The 23,378-nt window shown below is 43.7% G+C and overlaps 1 protein-coding gene across 1 annotated transcript in view; it reads right to left on the reverse strand.

Moving 5' to 3' along the window:
• Positions 1 to 12,671: 12,671 nt before the first annotated feature.
• The window catches only part of LOC134910171 (sulfotransferase 6B1-like), a 61,071-nt gene continuing 50,364 nt past the window's right edge, over positions 12,672 to 23,378 (reverse strand). The window contains exon 7 of the mRNA XM_063917896.1: positions 12,672 to 12,854. Within this exon, the coding sequence (XP_063773966.1) occupies positions 12,724 to 12,854 (131 nt within the window). The 3' untranslated portion in view covers positions 12,672 to 12,723. The remainder of the gene's footprint in view (positions 12,855 to 23,378) is intronic.

Consider the following 23,378-nt stretch of genomic DNA (forward strand, 5'->3'; position numbering starts at 1 on the left):
TTTTTAGCACTTTCTATCAACTATAAAATTGGCAAACAGGAATAGTGATATACGAAAATGAAACAGAAATGCAGATATATGCGTGCGTACGCAAGACAAAAGAAAAATAAACAGTTTTAAAAAGACACAAGCGTTTTGTTCTTACTTCCGGTTACCGGGTTCCTTCAGCACTCTTTATCTAAGCGAAGCAGACGCTTATCCCGCCAGCACTATGAGACAATCTCCCACCCTTTGCTGGGGGATAATGTCTGCTGATCTACCTAGTGCAGATATGAGAAGTATAGGACGAGCCCGCAATTGACAATGCTAAATTCCTTGTCGTATAAACAACCCTTTATGAAGCTAAGAACACTGTACGCTGTTTGCTCAAGAAGTACCGTAATGGTACTCTATTGGCGTAGCGATCGCTCAGCCGTAGGCGAGACGCTCAAGCGTCACGTTCGCTCACGGCCCAGTGATCACAGGACACGTTATTGGCTATGTCTAGGGGAATGATTCGCTATGGCGTAGCATACGCTCGAGACCACGAGGAGGTCACCAGCGGCGCAGACGCTCACAACGCTATACCTTTATGTTAAAACCTTATACCAATGAAATACACTGAATACCTTAATGTGAGTACAGGGTGTAAATGCAACCTTGTGTAACCTGACTAACTACAAAGCTGCTTGAGCGTCACCGACGCTCAAGTGAACACTTAACACTATAGAAAATACACAGATACTGGTTTAGGTTCCAAAGCCTATTAACTGTATTATATCTAATATACTTGTAAAAGGGGATAACAGTACAAATGATACACTACAATATAACAGAGACTACCTAACCAGATAACTACACAAGAAATACAATACAATACAATTACTATTTATGGGAAAATGGAAGGGGAAGAGAAGAAGAGAGAGATAGAGAGAAATGGCTCATGATAACATTAAATAAGAGACAACATGGTTGCAGATAAAACTACACATGTGAGAGACAATCGCTGCGCAGTTAGTCAATGCTGAATACAGCATGGGATGGAAGCTAGACTCCATTTTGAGAAACCTCCACTTGATTCCAAAGACCACACCACATGGCTGAAAGGGGGAGGGGAAGACATCCAGCAGCAGCCATTTTAGATTTGCAGGTCCAAACACATGGCACTCTATACTAAACCACAATCACATAGCAGAAAACACAAGACTCCATTTTCTTCCAAAATGTCCAAGCCTCAAAACAATGCATATGTTCTGATTTTACAATTCCAAACCATCTAAAACACCTTTCACAATGTAATCCAACTTCCTAGAACCATCTCATAATTTCACACCCCAAACAACTTCAGTATCTCAATAACCAGAGCATATTCATCACAAGACCAGATCACAATGTAATTAACACAACCGTAACTGCATGGTGGTATTTATGATTAACAGGATATATATTATAACTAACCAGCACAATCTATTTTAAATCTCCATTGGCAAACAAATACCACAAATACTATGCTACAGATTGTATACTGTTCCAATTTATCACAGACTTCACAGAGTATCCACAAACACCCAACAATCACACAACCAAGTTACAATATCCTATTTAAACTAGAAAGCAATCTGTCTGTTTCCTTATCTAGCCATGTGAAGTTCAATACTTAGCCTTTAGTTTGGAAGATGTCCTGGGGATTCAGCCGCCATGCTGCTTGGTGCCAGGTAGCTGTGTGTGTGTGTCTGTGAGTGTAGCTACATTACATCTGTTCTCTGAGGCCACACCTGACCACTACCTTCCTGTTTGACCAGTACCTGGGGGAGGGGTCTTTCTTTCTCCTTTGTATTGAGTCACCATTCTCTTTGTATATGCTAATCAGGTTCAGCCCTGAAAACTTAGTAAAAGGTTGTCTTGAGCATCATATTGTTCTAACAATATGATCTTAGCTTTTATACATATAATCATATCTATCCGCTGCAATGTCCCACAACAACACAACAGGCCTCAAACTAACCCACACCTGATTCTGCTTGCTTCAATACCAAACATGATGTGTTTATCTGGTTCGGTTCGAATGATACACATCCATGACATTAATTCATTAGCCAATTCTAAATCTCCATGATGTCTGGTGCTGTTCATTATTATAACCATGTACTGTATGAAACAAGTGCCGAATCCATCTCTGTGCCATGTCCGAGCAAATGCGTGTGTTTCCATATATTGCTGTGCTCGCTGCGCATATTTGCAAGTATAGCGACTTATATGTGTGCAGTTTATATGGTCTCTCTATGTAATATTTTTGACTTTGACAATGAATAGTATTTTCCCTGCAGGGTTGAATGAGTCAGTGTAGTTGAATATTATAATCTAAATATTTATTATAAAATAACATCAAATTCTCTGTTGTTCTTCTTCCCTTCCCCCCTCCCTCCCCTTTGCTTTATTTTCTGTTTAAGATCTATTTCTGATATGGTTAAGAACATCATCGGATCTCTCTAGCCATTTATCATTTATGTAGACTACTGGGGTAACCCAGAAATGTCATTTAAATAACACATGATTTGTTGTACATTATAAATTAAATATGTAAGGGGATGAAACGTAAAATACATGATACGACTCAGATTAAACCTACTGATGTATTAATTCATAAGAAGTTACTTCGAAATACACTATATAATATATATTATCAATTGTTAGATTTAGGAATTGAAATGTAACATTTCTACTAGATTATATTAAATTTTGGTTTGATAGTAATTAATGTTACTTCAGTGTGTCCTTTGGTGGGTTAAAAAGTGATGGAACGCAAAGTGTGTCTCATAGCCCGGATATGATGTCAGAAATCGGAAGTCACGTGACCGCGTTCGAGGTCCCGGGTGACTCCGATGATGCTGCCCATTTATTAATATAGTAAATGTCTGTTTATAAAATGAGAAGTGTTTATTCCGATACACTTCAGTACTGATCTGTTTTGGTTTAACATTGTTAGTAAATTGTCAACTCTCTTGATGTTAGAGAATGCCGTATGCGAGCATAAGTGGGTTACTTCCGTTCATTTAATACTGGTGAAACGCAAAGTGCGGGTCAAGGTCCGGATATTACATAAGAGACCGGAAGTCACATGACCGCATGCGTACCGCATCACCCGGAAGTAAATCTGTTGTTTTAAAGTTAATTCTTTTTAAAAACTCGGTTTATTAAAACATTAAAATATGTATGTCTGTCTTCTACTGAGTGATCTTAGAAAATAAATGTGTAATTGATCAAACATTTTGAGACTTTTTACTTTAATGGATTGGTTTGTCAGGTGATACTGCTTATGTAATCAGTAAGGTATAAATACACAGTTTAGTGTGCCCAAGAACTACCTTGAAAAAGCTGCAAGGCCTGGCAGCGAAACACGTTGGTGGGCTTGTGGTCACCTGATTCCAAAAGGATGCTATTGTATACCGATGCCGGTTTGACCTTTGAATTGGACAAAGCTATCTCATGTGGACGATCTCCTACTACTTGCTTCAAAATAGACTGTGATATTCAAGACATCCGTATCTATGGTGAGGACTCCATCAGGACTTACATACCTTTAGGACTATCCTCCAGCGGTTGTTATACAGTCGAAATTTATGCATATTGGACTGTGCCGTCAGTTCTACAGGAGAAGGAACCGTCCACTTTGATTTCCACTATTCCATTATTCCACTGGCGTATTTGCATCTACAGAGGATCTGGGTGACCTTTTTAATATATAAAATAATTTTCTTATAAATTCCTTTTTATCAGTTTATTAAGACATATGTGTGTTTATATCTATAAAATTGTATGAACTTGACAATCCATTTCTTAATAGTTTTAAGCGCTGCCTTTCTTTTTGTTTTTATGTTAATTGTCATAGTGTACAATATTGATCATAAGAAAACATTTGTGAAAACTATAAAAAATAGTGGGTTGCCATGGCAACAACTCACTTACTGTGGAAAGAACGGCTATACTAAAAACATTGTCACCATCAATTAATCTAACAGGCATATACCTACTGGTCCCTAAATTAACCATACTGAAAGAATAGTAATTACAGGAAGCCTCTCAAATTCAAGGATTCATTCAACGCTTTTGGATATATTGTATCAAGCAGATGAATCCACTTGGTTTCTAACTGTAACAATTTTTTTAGATCTATCCCCACCGCACAATGAGGGGGGGACCTGATCAATAATCCGATATCTCAAAGTTGCCATGCCATGCTTGGCATGTGCAAAATGACTTGCCACCGGCTGTTCACTGGTGCCAGATTTAATGGCCTCCCTGATCGCATATCTATGTTGAGCCATTCTCGTTTTAAATTGACAATCGGTTTTTCCTATATAAGCAAGGCTGCACGGGCAACTGAGCAATTAAATAACATACCAAGAATCTCAAGACAAAGGATACTTAATGCTATATCTTTTTCCCGTATGTGGGTGTACAAATTTGTCCCCTGGGGTCATATAGCTACAAGTTACACACCCGCTACACCTAAAGCAGCCATTCTTGTGCTGCAAAAAATGCTGTCTAGGGGAATTAAAGGAAGAAATGTCTCTTCGTACAACATAATCACTTATTTCTAGAGTAACAGGGCATAAGTCTACTCTTATATGCTTCACCCAGATCCCTATCCGATGAAACAATGGGATGCGGTCAACATCCCGCCGGACGGAATCCCGGCGGTCGAAATACCGACACCGGAATCCCGACCGGCATAATCCTGGCATATTCTCCCTCCGTGGGTGTCCACGACACCCATAGAGGGAGAATAAATTAGTGTGCCGAGCGTAGCGAGGCACCGTGCCCGCAGTGTGGTGAGCGCAGCAAGCCCGCAAGGGGCTGCATTCCGCTCACCACCCCTGTCGGGATTGTGCTGGTCGGGATTCCGGTGTCGGTATTTCGACCGCCGGGATCCCGTCCAGCGGGATTTCTTACTGATCCCGAAACAATGGGCCATAGTTGTTTAGCCCTTTTTGTAAGGTGGGAACTATTAAAATTGAATTGAGCTACCCATGGAAATCTACCTTTTAATGTCTTCATAGGTTTCTGGGCAAGTAGTTCCTCACGTGTATTTTTAGTAGCCTTGTCGCGAGCTGAATTAAGTACCTCTGGGATATCCCCTATGGAGGAATTTTTTTAGCATACTAGCAAGTTGTTCATCTCTTTCCACTTGATTGCTCGTGATTCTTCAAATGCGCAGAAATTGTGAATACGGGAGGCCTAACATGGTTTCTTTGGGATGAGAACTATCAAATTTGAGAATATTATTGCGATCAGTAGGTTTTGTGTATAACCTGGTGGTGATATGATTATCCTCCAGGCGAATACATACATCAAGAAAATTGACTTGGACACTATCCATAACTAGAGAAAATTTAATAGGACTATCGGAATTATTATGTACCCCGATAATGGATTCTAACTGTTCACATTGCCCCTTCCAGAAAATCAGTATGTCATCTATATATCTTTGGTATAGACATAACTGTTGACTTATACTAACATCATGAAAAAACAATTCACGTTCCACCTCCCACATAAAGGAGTTGGTGAACGACGGAGCGACCGCCGACCCCATTGCGCAACCAGTGCACTGAATGTAAAAACCCTTATCAAAAAGAAAATAATTATGTGAGAGGGTAAACTCGATTAATTCAAGAAAAAAACATATATCTGGTCCTGTGTAGAGGGGATTGTTGGTGATCAGACGTCTCACAGCCTCCACACCTGCCCCATGAGGGATACAGGTGTAGAGGCTGGTGACGTCAATAGAGGCCAAGGTGACACCTTCTGGAATTTCGCCCATGGCCTCTAACAATCTCAAAAGAGAAGAAGTGTCTTTTAAATGCGTAAATGTGTTTTGAATGCAAGGCTGCAGAAAGGCATCACAATATACTGCCAAGGGTTCGCACAAAGAACCCCTGGCAGATATAATAGGTCTGCCAGGGGGATTGAGCGGATCCTTGTGCAATTTAGGGATGGTATAAAATATAGGAGTTACAGGACAGTCGCGGGATAGCATCTTAGCTGTTGCATCCATAATAAAATGTGCAGCAACAGCTTTAGAAAGTAATACATCAAGCTCTTGTTTAAATTTTGCTGTGGGGTCAGTGCTTAAACGGGCATATGTACTTTGATCGCTGAGCAGCCGGACACATTCCTGTCTATATTTGCAGGTGTCCATAATTACTATGGCTCCCCCTTTATCAGCACTACGTATAATGATGTCTTCCTGTTTACCCAAATTCTTTAATGCCTGAAACTCATCTCTAGACAGATTAGGGTGCCTTTTTTTACACATGATTCCTCCCCAACCGACTCAAGTAATCTATGGAAGGTCTTAATTGATGTATTTTGTGACACTGGCTCAAACGAAGACCTGGACAATTTGCTAACCTGTGCAGGAATAGATGTAGTCTCAGATCGAGATGATGTCCTAAAATGTTCTTTCAATTTTAACGACCTTGAAAGTTTATAGGTATCAATCTTCCATTGGAGGGCATTAATGGAACTTGTGGGAATAAAAGATAAGCCCTTACTCAGGACTTTATCCTCCAACATAGTCAGTGGTGTTTCAGATAAATTGAAGATATAGCACTGCACTGGTGGGCATGGTATGTATACATGGCACTGCACTGGTGGGCAGGGCATGTATAAATAGCACTGTACTGGGGACATGGTATGTATCTATAGCACTTCACTGGTGGGCATGGTATGTATATATGGCACTGCACTGGTGGGCATGGTATATGTATGTATATATATATATATATATATAGCACTGTACTGGGGACATGGTATGTATATATAGCACTGTACTGGTAAGCATGGTATGTATATATAGCACTGTACTGGTGGGCATGGAATGTATATATGGCACTGCACTGGTAGGCATGGTATGTATACACCACTGGACTTGACTTATATGGCAGTACCCCTGGACTTATACGGCAGTACCACTGGACTTATACGGCAGTTCCACTGGACTTATACGGCAGTTCCACTGGACTTATACGGCAGTACCACTGGACTTATACGGCAGTACCACTGGACTTATGCGGCAGTACCCCTGGACTTATACGGCAGTACCCCTGGACTTGTACGGCTGCACCACTGGACTGGACTTATACGGCAGTACCCCTGGACTTATATGGCTGCACCACTGGACTTGACTTATATGGCAGTACCCCTGGACTTATACGGCAGTACCACTGGACTTATACGGCAGTTCCACTGGACTTATACGGCAGTTCCACTGGACTTATACGGCAGTACCACTGGACTTATACGGCAGTACCACTGGACTTATACGGCAGTACCCCTGGACTTATATGGCTGCACCACTGGACTGGACTTATACGGCAGTACCCCTGGACTTATACGGCAGTACCCCTGGACTTGTACGGCTGCACCACTGGACTGGACTTATACGGCAGTACCCCTGGACTTATATGGCTGCACCACTGGACTGTACTTATACGGCAGTACCCCTGGACTTATACGGCAGTACCTCTGGACTTATACGGCAGTACCTCTGGACTTATACGGCTGCACCACTGTACTGGACTTATACGGCAGTACCACTGGACTTATGGCAGCACATGACACCACCACTGGACTTATGGCAGCACAGAACACCACCACTGGACTTACGCAGCACAACACAGCACCACGGCACTGGACTTATACAGCAGCACTGGACTTATGGCAGCACAGGACACCACCACTGGAATGATGCAGCACAACACAGCACCACTGCACTGGACTGTACATATACAGCAGCACTGGACTTATGGCAGCACAGGACACCACCACTGTGACTGGACTGATGCAGTACAAGACACCACCATTGGACTGATGCAGCACAAGACAGCACTGGAATGATACATATGAGCAGGTCGCCACACCACTTTCCCGCACAGACACTGAGGAGACACGTCCTCTCGCTACACTCTCCAATTCTGCAGTGAAAATAGCTGCGACGCGCGGCTCCTTAGATGGAATCCAAAACCCGCGAGAATCCGACAGTGGGATGATGATGTTTTGCATTGTTCTGGTTTCCGAGCCTGGCGGGAAGTCCTGAGCCGGGCTCGGATCTGGGCTCTGGACGTGATGTTCGGGTGGGTTCGGTTCTCAGGGAACCAAACCCGCTCATCCCTACTACAAAGTACTTCCTTGTGTACATCTGTGCATCCGAATGTGTAAGGACTAAGAAGCCCACTTTCAGCATCCGTAAATGCAGTAATACTGATTGGTCCATCCTTAGAGGCCACCATCGGTAGCACCATCTAAACTTGCACCAGTCATATTTCAGGTGTAGTTTCTACATCCGATTATGGCCTCCTATATGAGCAGCTGGGTGTCTGTGTATGTAGCAACTTTTACTGGCATACCCGTGATACTCCAATACCACACCCATAAGACGGAGAAGCTCCGTACCTGCTTTAAGACACCTTCCTGTCACCACCCATTAATGGGAGAAGTTAATTGAAAATGTAGTGGGCTTTATTGCACATTTTCAATAATCTTCTCCCTGGTGCACCTGAAATAATGTGACTCTGTGGGGTAAATTTACGAAATGTTCTAAAATTGAAAATTGGTGATGTTGCTCATAGCAACCAGATTCTGTCTATAATTTTTTAGGATTAAACAGAGAAATAATAGACAGATCATATTGGTTGCTATGGGCAACATCACCAATTTTCATTTTTAGAACCTTTAGTAAATTTAGCCCTGTGACGTTCTGCAGTGCTTCCACCTCTATATCAGGCTTTATGAGAAAAATGTAACATTTCACCAATAAGCCCCTACCAGCTCTCAAATAGTGGACTGATTGTTCACGGATGGAGAGATGACGGTTAAACAGCATAGACATCCCTAAGGTATTCCTGGATAAATTGTTACTACACAAAGCATGAGGGTACTACTGACTGTAGACAGAAGGAGCATTTGGACCATGCATAAAGTGTGTTTCCTGAACGAATTCCCCATCTGTTTTGTCTGCTCGCAATGATCTTAACATCTTAGGGCCGGGATGTAATGCCATCCGGAAACGTATTGCACCACATTGGACATTACAAATGTGCGTGCGTATATTTCTTCAGCATTTCGGATCCAAGGTGTCGCGGTATTTAGACTAGAAAACGTCCGATATTTACGGACTTACCAAAATGTGTCTTTTAGTATAGGAGGACCACTATGCCAGAGAAAGTCACCCATTGTCCCCCAAAAGTACCATGATTAAAGCAGCACACACCCTAAACAATACCCATTCCTCCAGGAAGCACAAGCAGCTTATGCTGATTTAAATGATATGTGGCATGGCTATATTCAGTGTGTAATTGCGACTGTACCTAATTATGTTACAGTGTATGTCTGGAATACGTTGTAGCATAACATTTTGTATGCAAATACAGTTGCTATTACACACATAATGTAGGCATGCTGCATATCATTTTAATTACCAGGAGCTGTTTGTGCGTCCTATTCTCAGTGCTTCGTTTTAGAAGCAGAACGATGTGAATAGGATGCAAATGCAGTTGCTTTTAAACACAGAATATAGGCATGCTGCATATTATTTTAAACAGCGGGAGCTGCTTGTGTGTCCTATTCACAGCGCTTAGTTTTAGAAGCAAAAGTGATCATTGTAGGCTGCGATGCTGGATTGGTATACAGTGAATGTGGTAAACGAATCCAGATCGTAACCCAATTAAGAACCTCTGGAATGAGTTGGAGTGACAGGTGCATGCTAGACTGACTCGACCTTCTTCAGTGTCGCAGTTGGTCACTGTACTTAGGGCCTAATTCAAGGTTGATTGCAATAGCAAAATATTCCTCTAATGGGCTAAACCATGTGCACTGCAGGAGGGCAGATGTAACACGTGCAGATATTTAGATTTGGGTGGGTTATATTGTTTTTTGTGCAGGGTAAATACTAACTGCTTTAATTTTACACTGCAATTTTGAAAATACTAACTGCTTTATTTTTACACCCCACCCAACTCTAACTCTCTCTGCACTTGGTTACATCTGCCCATGGTTTTGCCTATTAGAGGAAGATTTTGCTTTTGTGATCAACCTTGAATTAGGCCCTTAAGGCGGAATGGCAAAACATACTGCCTGCTGTTGTCCAGGAACTTGTGGACAGTTTGCCAAGAAGTGTCTGGGTAATCCCTGCACATGGTGGAGCTACAAAGTACAGCTCAATATTTATAGAAAAGAGCATTTTACAAAAAGATCAGGACTGTTTTGTGGATTAATCAAATATAAATCCTAGCTTTTCGAGTATATAAGGATGTTTTACAAGTTCTATTTGATTGTAGCAAGTATGGATTAGAATAGTGTACATTGGTCAAGCTTCTAATATCTATATTTTGTTGTTGTTTTTTTTGCAAAAAAAAATAAACCTTTTATGTGTTCAGGGTCCACCATTAAGCGGGAAGGGTATTAGGGTATTATTACATACCAACTATTCCCTCTCTAGTAAAAATGAATGGAGGTTGGAGCCAATAGGTGCCTAATCCGTCTCATAACTTCCAGTTGCAAAAAGTGTCTATGTATCCGGACATATTGGCCGTTAGAGACCCTGGGGGTCATTCCGAGTTGTTCGCTCGCAAGCGGATTTTAGCAGATTTGCTCATGCTAAGCCGCCGCCTACTGGGAGTGAATCTTAGCATCTTAAAATTGCGAACGAAGTATTCGCAATATTGCGATTACACACCTCGTAGCAGTTTCTGAGTAGCTGCAGACTTACTCGGCATCTGCGATCATTTCAGTGCTTGTCGTTCCTGGTTTGACGTCACAAACACACCCAGCGTTCGCCCAGACACTCCCCCGTTTCTCCGGCCACTCCTGCGTTTTTTCCGGAAACGGTAGCGTTTTTTCCCACACGCTCATAAAACGGCCTGTTTCCGCCCAGTAACACCCATTTCCTGTCAATCACATTACGATCGCCAGAACGATGAAAAATCCGTGAGTAAAATTCCTAACTGCATAGCAAATTTACTTGGCGCAGTCGCAGTGCGGACATTGCGCATGCGCATTAAGCGGAAAATCGCTGCGATGCGAAGATTTTTACCGAGCGAACAACTCGGAATGACCCCCCCTATGCCCGCCACTATTGGCCTGCCAGGAGGTTGTTCCTGATTTGTATGCAACTTAGACAGATGATAAAAGACTGGAATTTTTGGGAAACTTGGATATAGGAATTCATATTCTTTTTTTTGTTAAGAAGTTTCCTTTTAAGCCTTCTTTAGGTATTATATAAAAATCAAAGGGGGAGAGACCTGCACACTGAGTATGATATTGTTGTGTTTCAAGGCAAGCTCTCCCATATTCAGGAGAAGGGTTCTGTACTAATTCCACATTTGTCTTTGAATTAAGATGTTCCTTAAGAGTTCTGGCAGTTATGTTCATCTGGTTTTGACTATATTCCTGTCCATTGTTAAAGCTCTCTCTTAGAGAGTTTTACCATTCAGGTAATTTTGTTTCTTTTTCATAATTGTTTCCTCTCTTTGTCCATAATTTTCTATGTTCCCTCGATTTTTTGGTCTCAAGCTTCCAATGGATGGGTCTCTCTCCATATTCTCCACGTTTCTCCTGTTTCTCTAATTATATTTGCCTGAGCATGGTTTATATCTACCCCATTCCTTCTGGCTCCATCCCTATAATCAAAATTTGATCCATAACTTTGATCATAATATAGTATTTCATCCTACAGTATCTACTGTATCTTCCCTCAGGAAATGCCCTCTGATTATAACAACTTCTGTTGTAATTAGACTTCCGCATTCTTATTCTCTGTCCAATTTCTATAGTCCCCTTTATAATCATCTTTATCTCTATCTCTAGCAAATCTGCATAATTTAGCCCCGCCCCTCCCACGGACCCACTAATTGCATCGCTTTAGGGGCCTAGTGATGTGACAACTCAGCCCCACCCCCTAAGTGCCAAGTTGCTTCTCCTCTCCGGGTTTCTCCCGGGGAGCAGACAAGTATGATTGGAGCATGTCAGGAATCAAAGTGAGAGATTCATCTCTGCTGCCACCAAAAAGCCTATTGGTCAATTGGTCCGATTTTCGTCAGCGGGACTGTCAAATCCGTTTTTTATTGAATATGTTGAATTCCGGCGCCGGCGGATGGAATTCGACAGTCGAATTGTGTCGAATTTAAAAACGGTCGAATACCAGCCGGGGTTCGACCGCAATTGCATATACCCCTAAATCTTCAACATTAGAGTGACATTTTCTGCAAAAGTTTAATCCTGAATCTTACAATCATACCTAGCTCAAATGGTTTTGCATTGCTCTCAGTTCACTTTGAGACAAAAACTATTGTGCTGTGGTCAGTGGCAGAGCAGTTTCTCACTTGGTCCCAGAGCAAGTTTAGGTAGGTGACCAGCAGTGCCACTGTATGCTCCTAAGCACCCTGACCTGCTCTAAAAAGACTAGACAGAGGGTGAGCACTGGACCGTACTGACTGCACTCAAGATAGCTCCATAACTGGCTCTCTGTAATGTGTGTGCGTCACTATGATCACTCAAGTTTCTCCATATTCTATAGATCATATTTTTGTTTGTTTGTAATCCAAACCATTTTTTGATAATCTGTAAACTGTCTAATTTTGATTATGAACAATTGATCCAATTATATGCCAAATAAGTTTGTACATGTGTAATAACTTTAACACAATTAAAAATCATTTAATTTGGAGGCAAGAAGGAGAGTCTCTAAAATGTACAATATTTTTTATAGTCTATCTTCTCTCCCAGCTTTGTTCCTGCGAGGGTCTCTTCAAACTTAGCATCCACTTCTTTACTCTGTTCTTCAGTAAAAAGACTCTTCCAGTCCCCGATTTCTCCTTAATGATAGTAATAAGTGGAAAAAGTTAGAATGAAATTAATATATGAGATACTTCATGTTTTTAAGTACAAGAGTTTGTTACTTGTAAATGAGGTAAAAAGTCAGTAATATTATTGCATTGTAAAGTTTTCTGTTGCAGTTTTGAAATTTTGTTCTTTTCACTTTAAGATCCCTATAAAAATAGCAATCACATGGTATGTAAAAGTATAAACTTATTTTATCCATTTAGGAAATGATGAAGATTTGAATGCAGTTCAGTTTGTGAAATTTAGTACCGTCAACAATTCCAGTTGACCCATGCATACGCAGGATATATACGGCTGCAGACGCATCGGCGCCATGTTTTTAATCGCAGCAATCACAACTGATGTCAAATGCACGCCCGAAAACGGCCATAACATCTTCATTTCCCCAACCACTCCCCACAAATGCCATGCAACCTACCACAAATGATTACTTGCTGGCAGTCGATGTGCGATTGCATTTTACTGGGCCTGCAATCGCATTTTGACCCTTGCACTTGCGCAATGCGGTCGCCGCATAGTCATCTGATAATTTGCCAGTTTGGAATTTTGCAACTGAAGCTGAATAAGGCCCCATAAAGAGGCAAGCATCTATTACACTAAGGATGGTGTGATCATGCGGAATTCTGACACCTTTTCAGTCCCAAGACTGAAACTCCGAAAGGGCCAGGAGACCAACACCGGAATCCCAACAGCCGGCATACCAATCATAAGTATAGTCGGCGGTTTAGGGTTGGGGAAGGGGGGGGGGGGTTAGGTTGCTGGGAGAAAGGGTTGGGGTTAGGCACCACTGGGGGGGAGGTTTAGGCTCAGGTTGTGGGGGTGGGAGGGTTAGGTTTAGAGAGTGGGGATGGGGACTTAGGTTTAGGCACCTCCACGGGGTGGTTAAGGTCCGGCACTGAGGGAGGAGATTAGGGTTAGGCTGTGGAAACAGAGGGTTAGGGGTAGAGTACAGGGGAGAACACCCGACACTCAACCCTGTTGGTTTTCCCAACATCGGCATCGATATTATGACCGCCGGGATTCCGTGTGTCGGCATTCATACATAGGGGTCTATTCAATTCTAGTTGGAACTGCCATCTAGTCGGAAAGACGTCAGTTTCTGACTTTTTTAGGTCAAATCATGATTCAACCTATTCAATAGGGCTGCCATTTTTCCGACTTGTCGTCAATTCTGACTTGTCGGAAAATACGTGGATCCCCGTGTTTTGTCGGATTTGCGGACTTAAATTGACTGAACTGTCGGATCTTTTCTGTCGGAAAGTATCATACATCAATTGAATAGACCCCATAGCCCGCTTAAACTACTGTACATGCATTGTGAGCTATCTGACCACACTGAAAATATTGAAAAGCCACATTTAACATATCTGTTACTTTGTCACTAATTAATACCCAGTTAAGAGACCCCATAATAATTAAAATACTGATGAGTCATAATTATTTTAATATTTTATTATTAGGGACAATGATTACAAATGCTAATGTACACGTCAACTTAGTGGTAGCTGTCTCTTCCCACTGGTGAATACAGTATTACCTTGTAGTAGCTGTACCTTTCCGTAGCCTTCTTGGGTTTCACAGAGAGGGGAGGTTAAAAATAGACTTTGCAACTATTGGTGGTGAACCAAACAATTTGCTTTATTTTTCTCCATGTTAGGGCTTAGACGCGCCTTAAACAACATTTATTAACAGAAATATCAATATCTGTGTCAATTTAATTAGTACTATATTATAATAATATTCACTAATAAACTTAGACACATCAATAAAGCGTTTATTGTACTGCAATCGCTGCTCTCAACTGCTTTCTCACTCCTTAAGGAAAATAAGGTTTAAAGTGCATATAACAATAATACTCATATTAACTGTCTAGTTAAAAAAATATATGGTAATGCTGGTATACCATCTAACTTCTTATTAATTGTTAACTCAGATACTATTAATTATACTTTTATAATAACTATACTGCACAATAAACTATGGCCATTCGGTTGGTGCACATGAAGTCTTTAGGTGTTAATATGTCCCAGACTAGAAATAATGTCAACACAATATTGTTGTGCCCTGCAGAGCTAGTCGATAACAAATATTTTGTAATCCTTGGTAAATATCCAGAATTAATGTTCCATATACTGTGTCGATTTATCTGTGGTAAAGCTGTGCTGACTGTCCCTGTAATCCTATTCTTTTAGATGCAACGGCAACTGATGTCAATCTTCTTATTCACTATAGGTGACTATAACTTGTGAGGCAGAGTTTTTTGCAATTGACTTCTGCTGACATACTAACAGGCTGAATGGTGACGCTAGCAACCAGTCTCTGTATCTGCACTGCGGTAGTGGTAAGTATATTTCTATATGTAATTATATATTTAACTGTTCTTTTGCTGACTAGCTTGTAATTCTAAGCACGGTATGAGATAGTCAGGCCTGACAGATATTGGATTGAGAGTACTTTCTGTTTGTCTTTTTACACTGAATAGCTGCAATCTCCTGCAATTGTATTGCAATTAATTCCCCTTCAATATAAGGCTCTCCTCCTTCATACTCAGTCTCTAAGATGCTGCTGTAATAAAGTCCCTTCAGCTGGAGGCCCTTTTCTTACTGTTGTGTAACACAGCCCCACCCCCGACCTTATATGGAGTGTCAGTGGTTCTATCCCCTTGTAACACTCCACAGTATTGATGTCTCTCGGTTGGTTGGAGAGGCTTGGTCACCTCCCAGAGGGCGTCGACAGTGGAGAACCTCCGCACCTCAGCTCCACTCCTCCTTCTCGCGTCACCGCTACTAATTATGCCGCCGACGCTGGCTCCTTCTTCACACCACAGAAGCACCGGGGATCGGATGAAGTAGGTGGTGGTTTTTAGCTTCCTCTGGCTCCGTCCCGATCGGTTACTCCCCCTGCTCCCGTCCGCTCTCGCAGCACAGCTCCGCCGTCTAGTCAGCTCTCTTCAGGGACCGCCTAATGGTTTTTCTCCTTTCCTTTTTATCACCTCTTCCCCGGGCTCCGGATCAGTCCCGCTCCTGGCTTTACCCACGCGCCAGCTCCGATCCTCCTATTGGCGCTCCGATTAACCCCCACCAGCTTGCCAGTGCACCAGTCCTGGGGCCACGAGCCCATAAACTTCCTGTGACATTAATTATTTGGCTCAGACCATTTACCCTCCGTGAGGGTGACATGCTTGTTATTTATATAAAATTTTACCCTCTATGAGGGTATATACAGTTTAACAACTTTTACCACTAAGTGGTATTTTTAATAAATGAAACCCCATATACTTTTACTTTAATCACTATACTGTATATATATATGTGACCATTTTTAGCATTGCATTACCGATGCAGGGTGTTACACTAACATTTTTCTTGTGATGCGTAATTATGCATAATTGGGGCTATATTCATTAATGATAGAAGCACCAATTAGATTGCAAACTTATGGCAGTAGAAGAACCATCATTAATCCTGCGGATCCCTTTCGTGGGCTGTAAGGCAGGTCTATTCACGTTTGCGATAGTCTGTATGCTACTGCGCATGTGCCTTCACCGCTCTCTCAGCAGATCAAAGAGAGCTGCGGCATTTCACTGATATGAAATGCCGTGGCACATACTGAATTCAGAATTGATATGCCCAGCGTCAGGTAAATAGGGTAGGATGTACTAGCTGAATTGGCTTGGAAATAACTAGTGACAGCCCATACAGATTTATGTAGTCTATATGGAGCATTACCTTGTCAGCTATAAAGCATGTCAGTGTGCACAGGGGAGAGGAGTCCTTCCCCTGCTGCTGTTGGCTGCTTGGGCTGTAAACACAGGGAACAGAGGAAGGAGGGGGGAGAGAGGGAAGGGGGAGGGAGCTGGAAGGTTCTCTCCCTCCTGATAAAACAGCCTTATCGCAACTTTAGACAAGAGGGAGCTTGTATTACACTGTCTTCATATAGTGTTAACATCACAAGGCTCACCTCTGGTATTTCTTAACAATTAGAGCTTGGTAAATTTGGGCTGATCACATTTCCCATTACAATTATGCCTTTTTTTTAAAATGCGATAATTAAGATTTGGAGGAGAATTTCGTGAAATCTCCTCCAAATCCCATGTAGTACATTTAGGTGAAACTAAAATAATGTAAAAACGTTGTGACACCCATTTTCACAATATTTTAGTTAAAATAATGTTAATAAATATACCCGTTAGAGTAATTAAGATGACCTCAAGTAACTTACAAATATTATTGTCATCATAATTTTAAATGTTCTTATTTTTTAACATTATTGCCCCAATAATAAAGTAGCTAAATAACTATGGCCCATCAAAATATTTATGATTTTCTGGGGCCCCTTAATTGAGTATCAAGTAATAGCAAAGTAATAGATATGGCTAATATGGCTATTTTCTTATGTTTTGCCCATACAATGGATAAAATGTGAGCAGTATCACCGGCCAGAGGCACCTCTTTTATTCTGCCGATTCTCTGGTGAATGTACAAGCCGAAGCCTACATCAGGGTTGGGGAGGGGGGAGGGGGGGGGGGGTCGATTCAGACCCTGACTCTGCTGTGCAAAAATTGTTATGAAGCAATTTCTGCACATACGCTGTTATGCATACTCATAAACTGCATTCTCTCCAGAATGCCGTTTAAGACCTAGAGGGGGCAGGAGTGGGGCGTAGATGCAGGGCCGGTTCTATATCTTGTGGCGCCCAGTGCAAAACTTTCCACTGGCGCAGACCCATCCCACCGCGGCAAAACAGTTAGTGCGAGCCGGAGGCGCGCACCAAAAAAGGGGGCGTAGCTTCATAGGGGAGGGGCGTGGCCACAGTTATGCCCCCAGATTTGCCCCAAATAGTTGTGCCCTCCAGTTGATTTGCCCCCAGTAGCTGTGCCCCCAGTAGCTGTGCCCCCAGTAGCTATGCCCCCAGTAGCTATGCCCTGTCGCTGGTTGCTTTGCCCCCAGTAGTTGTGCCCTCTGTTGCTGTGCCCCCAGTAGATTTGCCCCAGTAGTTGTGCCCCCTGTTGCTTTGCCCCCAGTAGTTGTGCCCTCTGTTGCTGTGACCCCTGTTGCTTTGCCCCCAGTAGATTTGCCCCAGTGGTTGGGTCCCCTGCCGCTGTGCCCCCTGTAGTTGTGCCTTCTGATGCTGTGCCCGCTGTCGCTGTCAAACACACACACACACACTAAAAAAAAAAACAATACTGCCCCGCACCTGCTTCCTGACCACTGCTGCTGCTGCTCCGTCTGGCCTCCCGCGGCTCCTCTCTATGGGAGAGACGTCATGACATCTCTCCCACAGCAATAATGACCTCTAGTGTCTGTCACTGGAGCCGGCTGCAGTGGACGCCCACACAGCCCATGGCGTCTGCTGCAGCCAGAGAGCGGGGAGAGTGGTGCGGGTAGGCGGCGGTGCCTGCGGGGTGACTGGCCGCGCAGGCACTGCTTACCCGCACCAAGAACCGCTCCGGCATAGATGCTCCATTTTAGGGGCGTGGTCCGGACATAGCAGTCATGTCCAGACCATTTGCAGGGCAGTCCGCGTGGCCTGCATGACGTCACACGCAGTCGCTGCGACACTTAACGTGGCGGGTAGCCACGTATCTTCACAGCAAGGCCATGCAGGCAGAGGACTAATCATAACATGCTTAAGCATCGCCAGCGTGTGATGCTCTCGCATCTGTGTGTGTGTGTGTGCGGGAGGGGGGGGGGGGCTGGATCCGGCATTCGGGATGGACTTGCCCTGTGCTGGGCATCCCCCCCCATGTCAAAGAAATTGATCGTAGATGTCCGTTTACTCGCACATCTGCGATCAAGTCTGAATTGGGCCCTAAAGACCTTATTCAGTAAGGATTGCAATTTCTACTAAAAAGCAGTTGCTGCGATCAAATAGTTGCCACCCAAAAAAAAATGGCCATTGCAGAAATTGTGAATGCATCGTAATATGCGGGTTGACTGCAAAACCATACACAATTACTGGAATATCAAAGATTTTTCCTATCTGCGCCAGGCAAGGTCGTCCACAATTCTTTCGACACAAAAGACTGGAAGTGGTCATCGCTGACGTCAGAGGCCCTCCTTAAAAACGTCTGGGCATGTCCCCAGAAAACATCAGGTTTCCGCCCCAAAAACGCCAGCTTCCTGGCAATCAAACAGTTTCTTCATTGCAATCACGATCTGTATGCAATTTTTCGCTATTTTTGGTCACACATGCGCAATGCGAATGCTGCGCAGTCGTTTGATAATCGGACGGATTGCGAATTGCTAATTTTGCACTCTTTGCTGAATAAGGTCCTAAGGTCTGTGGGGGCCCTAGGCAACAAAGTTGTTGGGGCTCCTATACTGCAGTCCCTGCTTGCCTACATTAGTGGCTCACTACCAGGATCCACACTCTTCTCCCCTCTCCGTGGCCAGGAGAAGCTCACACTCACTCTTGATGGAGAGCCCAGAAGCCGTGAACGCTGCTGCAGCAGCAGAGCACTGGACCTAGCAGATATCCCCAGATACTCTCTCCTGCCCGTCGCCGGATGGCCACCTCCCATGTCGTTGTCCACATCTCTGCAGAGACACCCCCCTTCCCCCGTTAATCCAGCTCTGTTTTACATTGCAAAAAAAAAAAATCGACGGTGACTTGCAGTGGAGAATAATTCTGCTCATTTCTGGAGAATTTACCTCTAGTTGCATTCTATGACATAAGGTGATGTGAAACTCACCGGAAAATCTGAGACTATTAAATTCCCCCTTGGTGAAATAAAGCTACAGTAAGTTTATATTGTAAGGTGTGGTCTAAAAGTATTATTGTAAATATGCTGTGATACGGATTCCTAGAGTGATGTTTATTAGGATGCCATTTTACATATACCTGTAGGGCCCTGTTTATTATAATAGGCATTTGTAACCCAGATGTATCATTATCCTTAGTGTCCCCTACTACCCTAGCATACCTCCCAATTGTCACAATTTTGTCCGGACAGTCCTGATTAAAACAGAATTAATTTTAATCAATCAAAAGTGATCATTTTTGGCTAGATGTGGGCAGATCAGAGACAAGCCCTATTTTTTTTTAATGATTTGGCACTATTCTTTTCCCCACTGACTGTAATATACTCAACCCTCACTAGACCACTAGATTCAGCCCTGAAAACAATCTCTGTTTTGATGTAAACATTTCCTGAAGATGACCAACAGACAGACAGACAGGGTGACTGATACCTCTTTTATACCGAATGAGGTGGGCCGCACTCTGGAGCCTGACACGGGTGCTTCCCAGCTGCGACCCGCCTCAGGCCCCTCGCCAACGCCGTTTCCAACCCAGCATATTGCTGGGTTGGTGAAGTCAGTGGTGACACGGTTGGTGCGGTGCTTGGAGATCTCCAAGCTCCGCCCATCCACACAGAGTGAACGGGAAACGGGTTGCATCGACTCGGCTTCACATTTACACAGCGAGCCAGGTTGAACCCATGTTCAACCCTGCAAATTACCCGAGTAGAAATAGCGGGTCACTTGTCCCGGATTATTCCAATTGGGCCCTTTTACACCGCACAGCAACACGGGTTATGTGTGCTCATGTGCAATAACCCGTGTTCAAAGCTGGCGGTGTAAAAATAGGATTTTAATACCTACCGGTAAATCCTTTTCTCTTAGTCAGTAGAGGATGCTGGGGTCACCATTAGAACCATGGGGTATAGACGGGATCCGCAGGAGACATGGGCACTTTAAGACTTTGAAAGGGTGTGAACTGGCTCCTCCCTATATGCCCCTCCTCCAGACTCCAGTTATAGGAACTGTGCCCAGGGAGACGGACATTTCGAGGAAAGGATTTATTGTTAAACTAAGGTGAGATTCATACCAGCTCACACCTCAAGCATGCCACACAACGTGGCATTTAACAGAACACAAGCCAACCGCATGACCAATAACAGTAACATGCTGACAATAAACGTAACACAACATGTGTGTAACCACAACTAATAACTGTAGATACAGTACGCACTGGAACAGGCGCCCAGCATCCTCTACGGACTAAGAGAAAAGGTAGGTATTAAAATCCTATTTTCTCATACGTCCTAGAGGATGCTGGGGTCACCATTAGAACCATGGGGTTATACCAAAGCTCTAGAACGGGCGGGAGAGTGCGGATGACTCTGCAGCACCGAAAGACCAAATTTGAGGTCATCATCGGCCAAGGTATGAAACTTGTAAAACTTAGCAAAAGTGTTTGATCTCGACCAAGTAGCTGCTCTGCAAAGCTGTAACGCCTAGACCCCCCCGGCAGCCGCCCAGGACGAGCCCACCTGTCTAGTAGAATGGGCCTTCACCGAGTTCGGTAACCGCAATCCTGCCGTGGAATGAGCACGCTGAATCGTACCGCAGAACCAGCGCGCAATGGTCTGCTTGGAAGCAGGACACCCAATCTTGTTGGGAGCATACAGGACAAACAGAGCCTCTGTTCTCCTAATCTGAGCCCTTCTGGCAACATAAATCTTCAAAGCTCTGACCACATCCAGAGACTTTGACATAACGAAGGCGTCAGTAGCCACAGGCACCCCAATAGGTTGGTTCATGTGGAAAGAAGAAACCACCTTCGGTAGAAATTGCTGACGTGTCCTCAATTCAGCTCTATCCTCATGGAAGATCAAATGAGGGCTCTTGTGAGACAAAGCCACTAACTCAGACACCCGCCTTGCAGATGCCAAGGCCAACAGGATGACCACTTTCCAAGTGAGGAATTTCAACTCCACCTTCTGTAAAGGTTCAAACCAATGTGATTGAAGGAACTGCAACACCCCATTAAGATTGAAGGTTGGATGTGCAACACGCCTTTCACGAAAGTCTGAACTTCTGGAAGGGAGGCCAATTGTTTCTGAAAGAAAACCGATAATGCTGAAATCTGTACCTTAATTGAGCCCAATTTTAGGCCCGCATCCACACCTGCTTGTAGAAAATGGAGAAAACATCCTAGCTGAAACTCTTCCGTAGGAGCCTTCTTGGATTCACACCAAGAAACATATTTTCTCCAAATACGGTGGTAATGTCTAGATGTTACCCCTTTTTTGGCCTGAATAAGTGTGGGAATGACTTCACCAGGAATACCCTTATGGGCTAGGATTTGGCGCTCAACCGCCATGTCGTCAAACGTAGCCGCGGTAAGTCCTGATACACGCATGGCCCCTGTTGTAACAGTTCCTCGTGTAGAGGAAGAGGCCAGGGATCTCCTATGACTAATTCCTGAAGATCTGGGTATGAAGCCCTCCTTGGCCAGTCTGGGACAATGAGTAGCACCCAAATCTTTGTTCTTCTTATGATCTTTAGAACTATTGGAATGAGAGGAAGTGGAGGAAATACATACACTGACTGAAACACCCACAGTGTCACCAGTGCAACCACTGTTATTGCTTGAGGGTCCCTCAATCTGGAACAATATCTCTGAAACTTCTTGTTGAGACGAGATGCCATCATGTCTACTTGAGGAACTCCCCAACGACTTGTCACCTCTGCGAAGACTTCTTGGTGGAGGCCCCACTCTCCTGGATGGAGATCATGTCTGCTGAGGAAGTCTGCTTCCCAGTTGTCCACTCCTGGAATGAAGATCGCTGACAAAGCGCTTGTATGCTTTTCCGCCCAGCGGAAAATCCTTGTGGCTTCTGCCATTGCCGCTCTGCTTTTCGTTCCGCCCTGATGGTTTATGTACGCTACTGCTGTTACATTATCCGACTGGATCAGTACGGATAGATCTCGAAGAAGATGTTCCACTTGCAGAAGGCCATTGTAAATGGCCCTTAAGTCCAGAACGTTTATGTGGAGACAAGTTTCCTGACTTGACTATCTCCCTTGGAAGTTTTTTCCCAGCATGACTGCCCCCCCCCCCCCCCCCCAGGGGGGCTTGCATCCATAGTTATTAGGATCCAGTCCTGGATCCTGAACCTGCGCCCCTCTAGGAGGTGAGAGCTGTGCAGCCACCACAGGAGTGAGATCCTGGTCATGGAAGACAGGATTATCCTCCGGTGCATGTGTAGGTGGGACCCGGACCATTTGTCCAACAGGTCCCACTGGAACACTCTGGCATGGAACCTGCCAAACTGAATGGCCTCGTAGGCCGCAATCATCTTCTCCAGCAACCGAATGCATTGATGGATTGACACTCTTGCTGGTTTCAGAACTTGTTTGACCAGTCACTGGATCTCCCGAGCCTTTTCCACTGGAAGAAAAACTCTGAAGTTCTGTGTCCAGTATCATTCCCAAAATGACAAACGCGTTGTTGGAAGCAACTGCGACTTTGGCAAGTTTAGGAGCCAACCATGTTGTTGAAGAACTGTTAGGGAGAGTGCAATGTTTCGCACCAACTGGTCCCTGGATCTTGCCTTTATCAGGAGATCGTCCAATCACGGGATAGTAGTGACTCCTGTTTGCGAAGGAGAACCATCATTCCGCCATCACCTTGGTGAAAATCCTCGGAGCCGTGGATAGACCAAACGGCAACGTCTAAAATTGGTGATGACAATCCTGAATCGTAAA

The sequence above is a fragment of the Pseudophryne corroboree genome, chromosome 4 (assembly GCF_028390025.1).
Source record: "Pseudophryne corroboree isolate aPseCor3 chromosome 4, aPseCor3.hap2, whole genome shotgun sequence".
NCBI lineage: Eukaryota > Metazoa > Chordata > Amphibia > Anura > Myobatrachidae > Pseudophryne > Pseudophryne corroboree.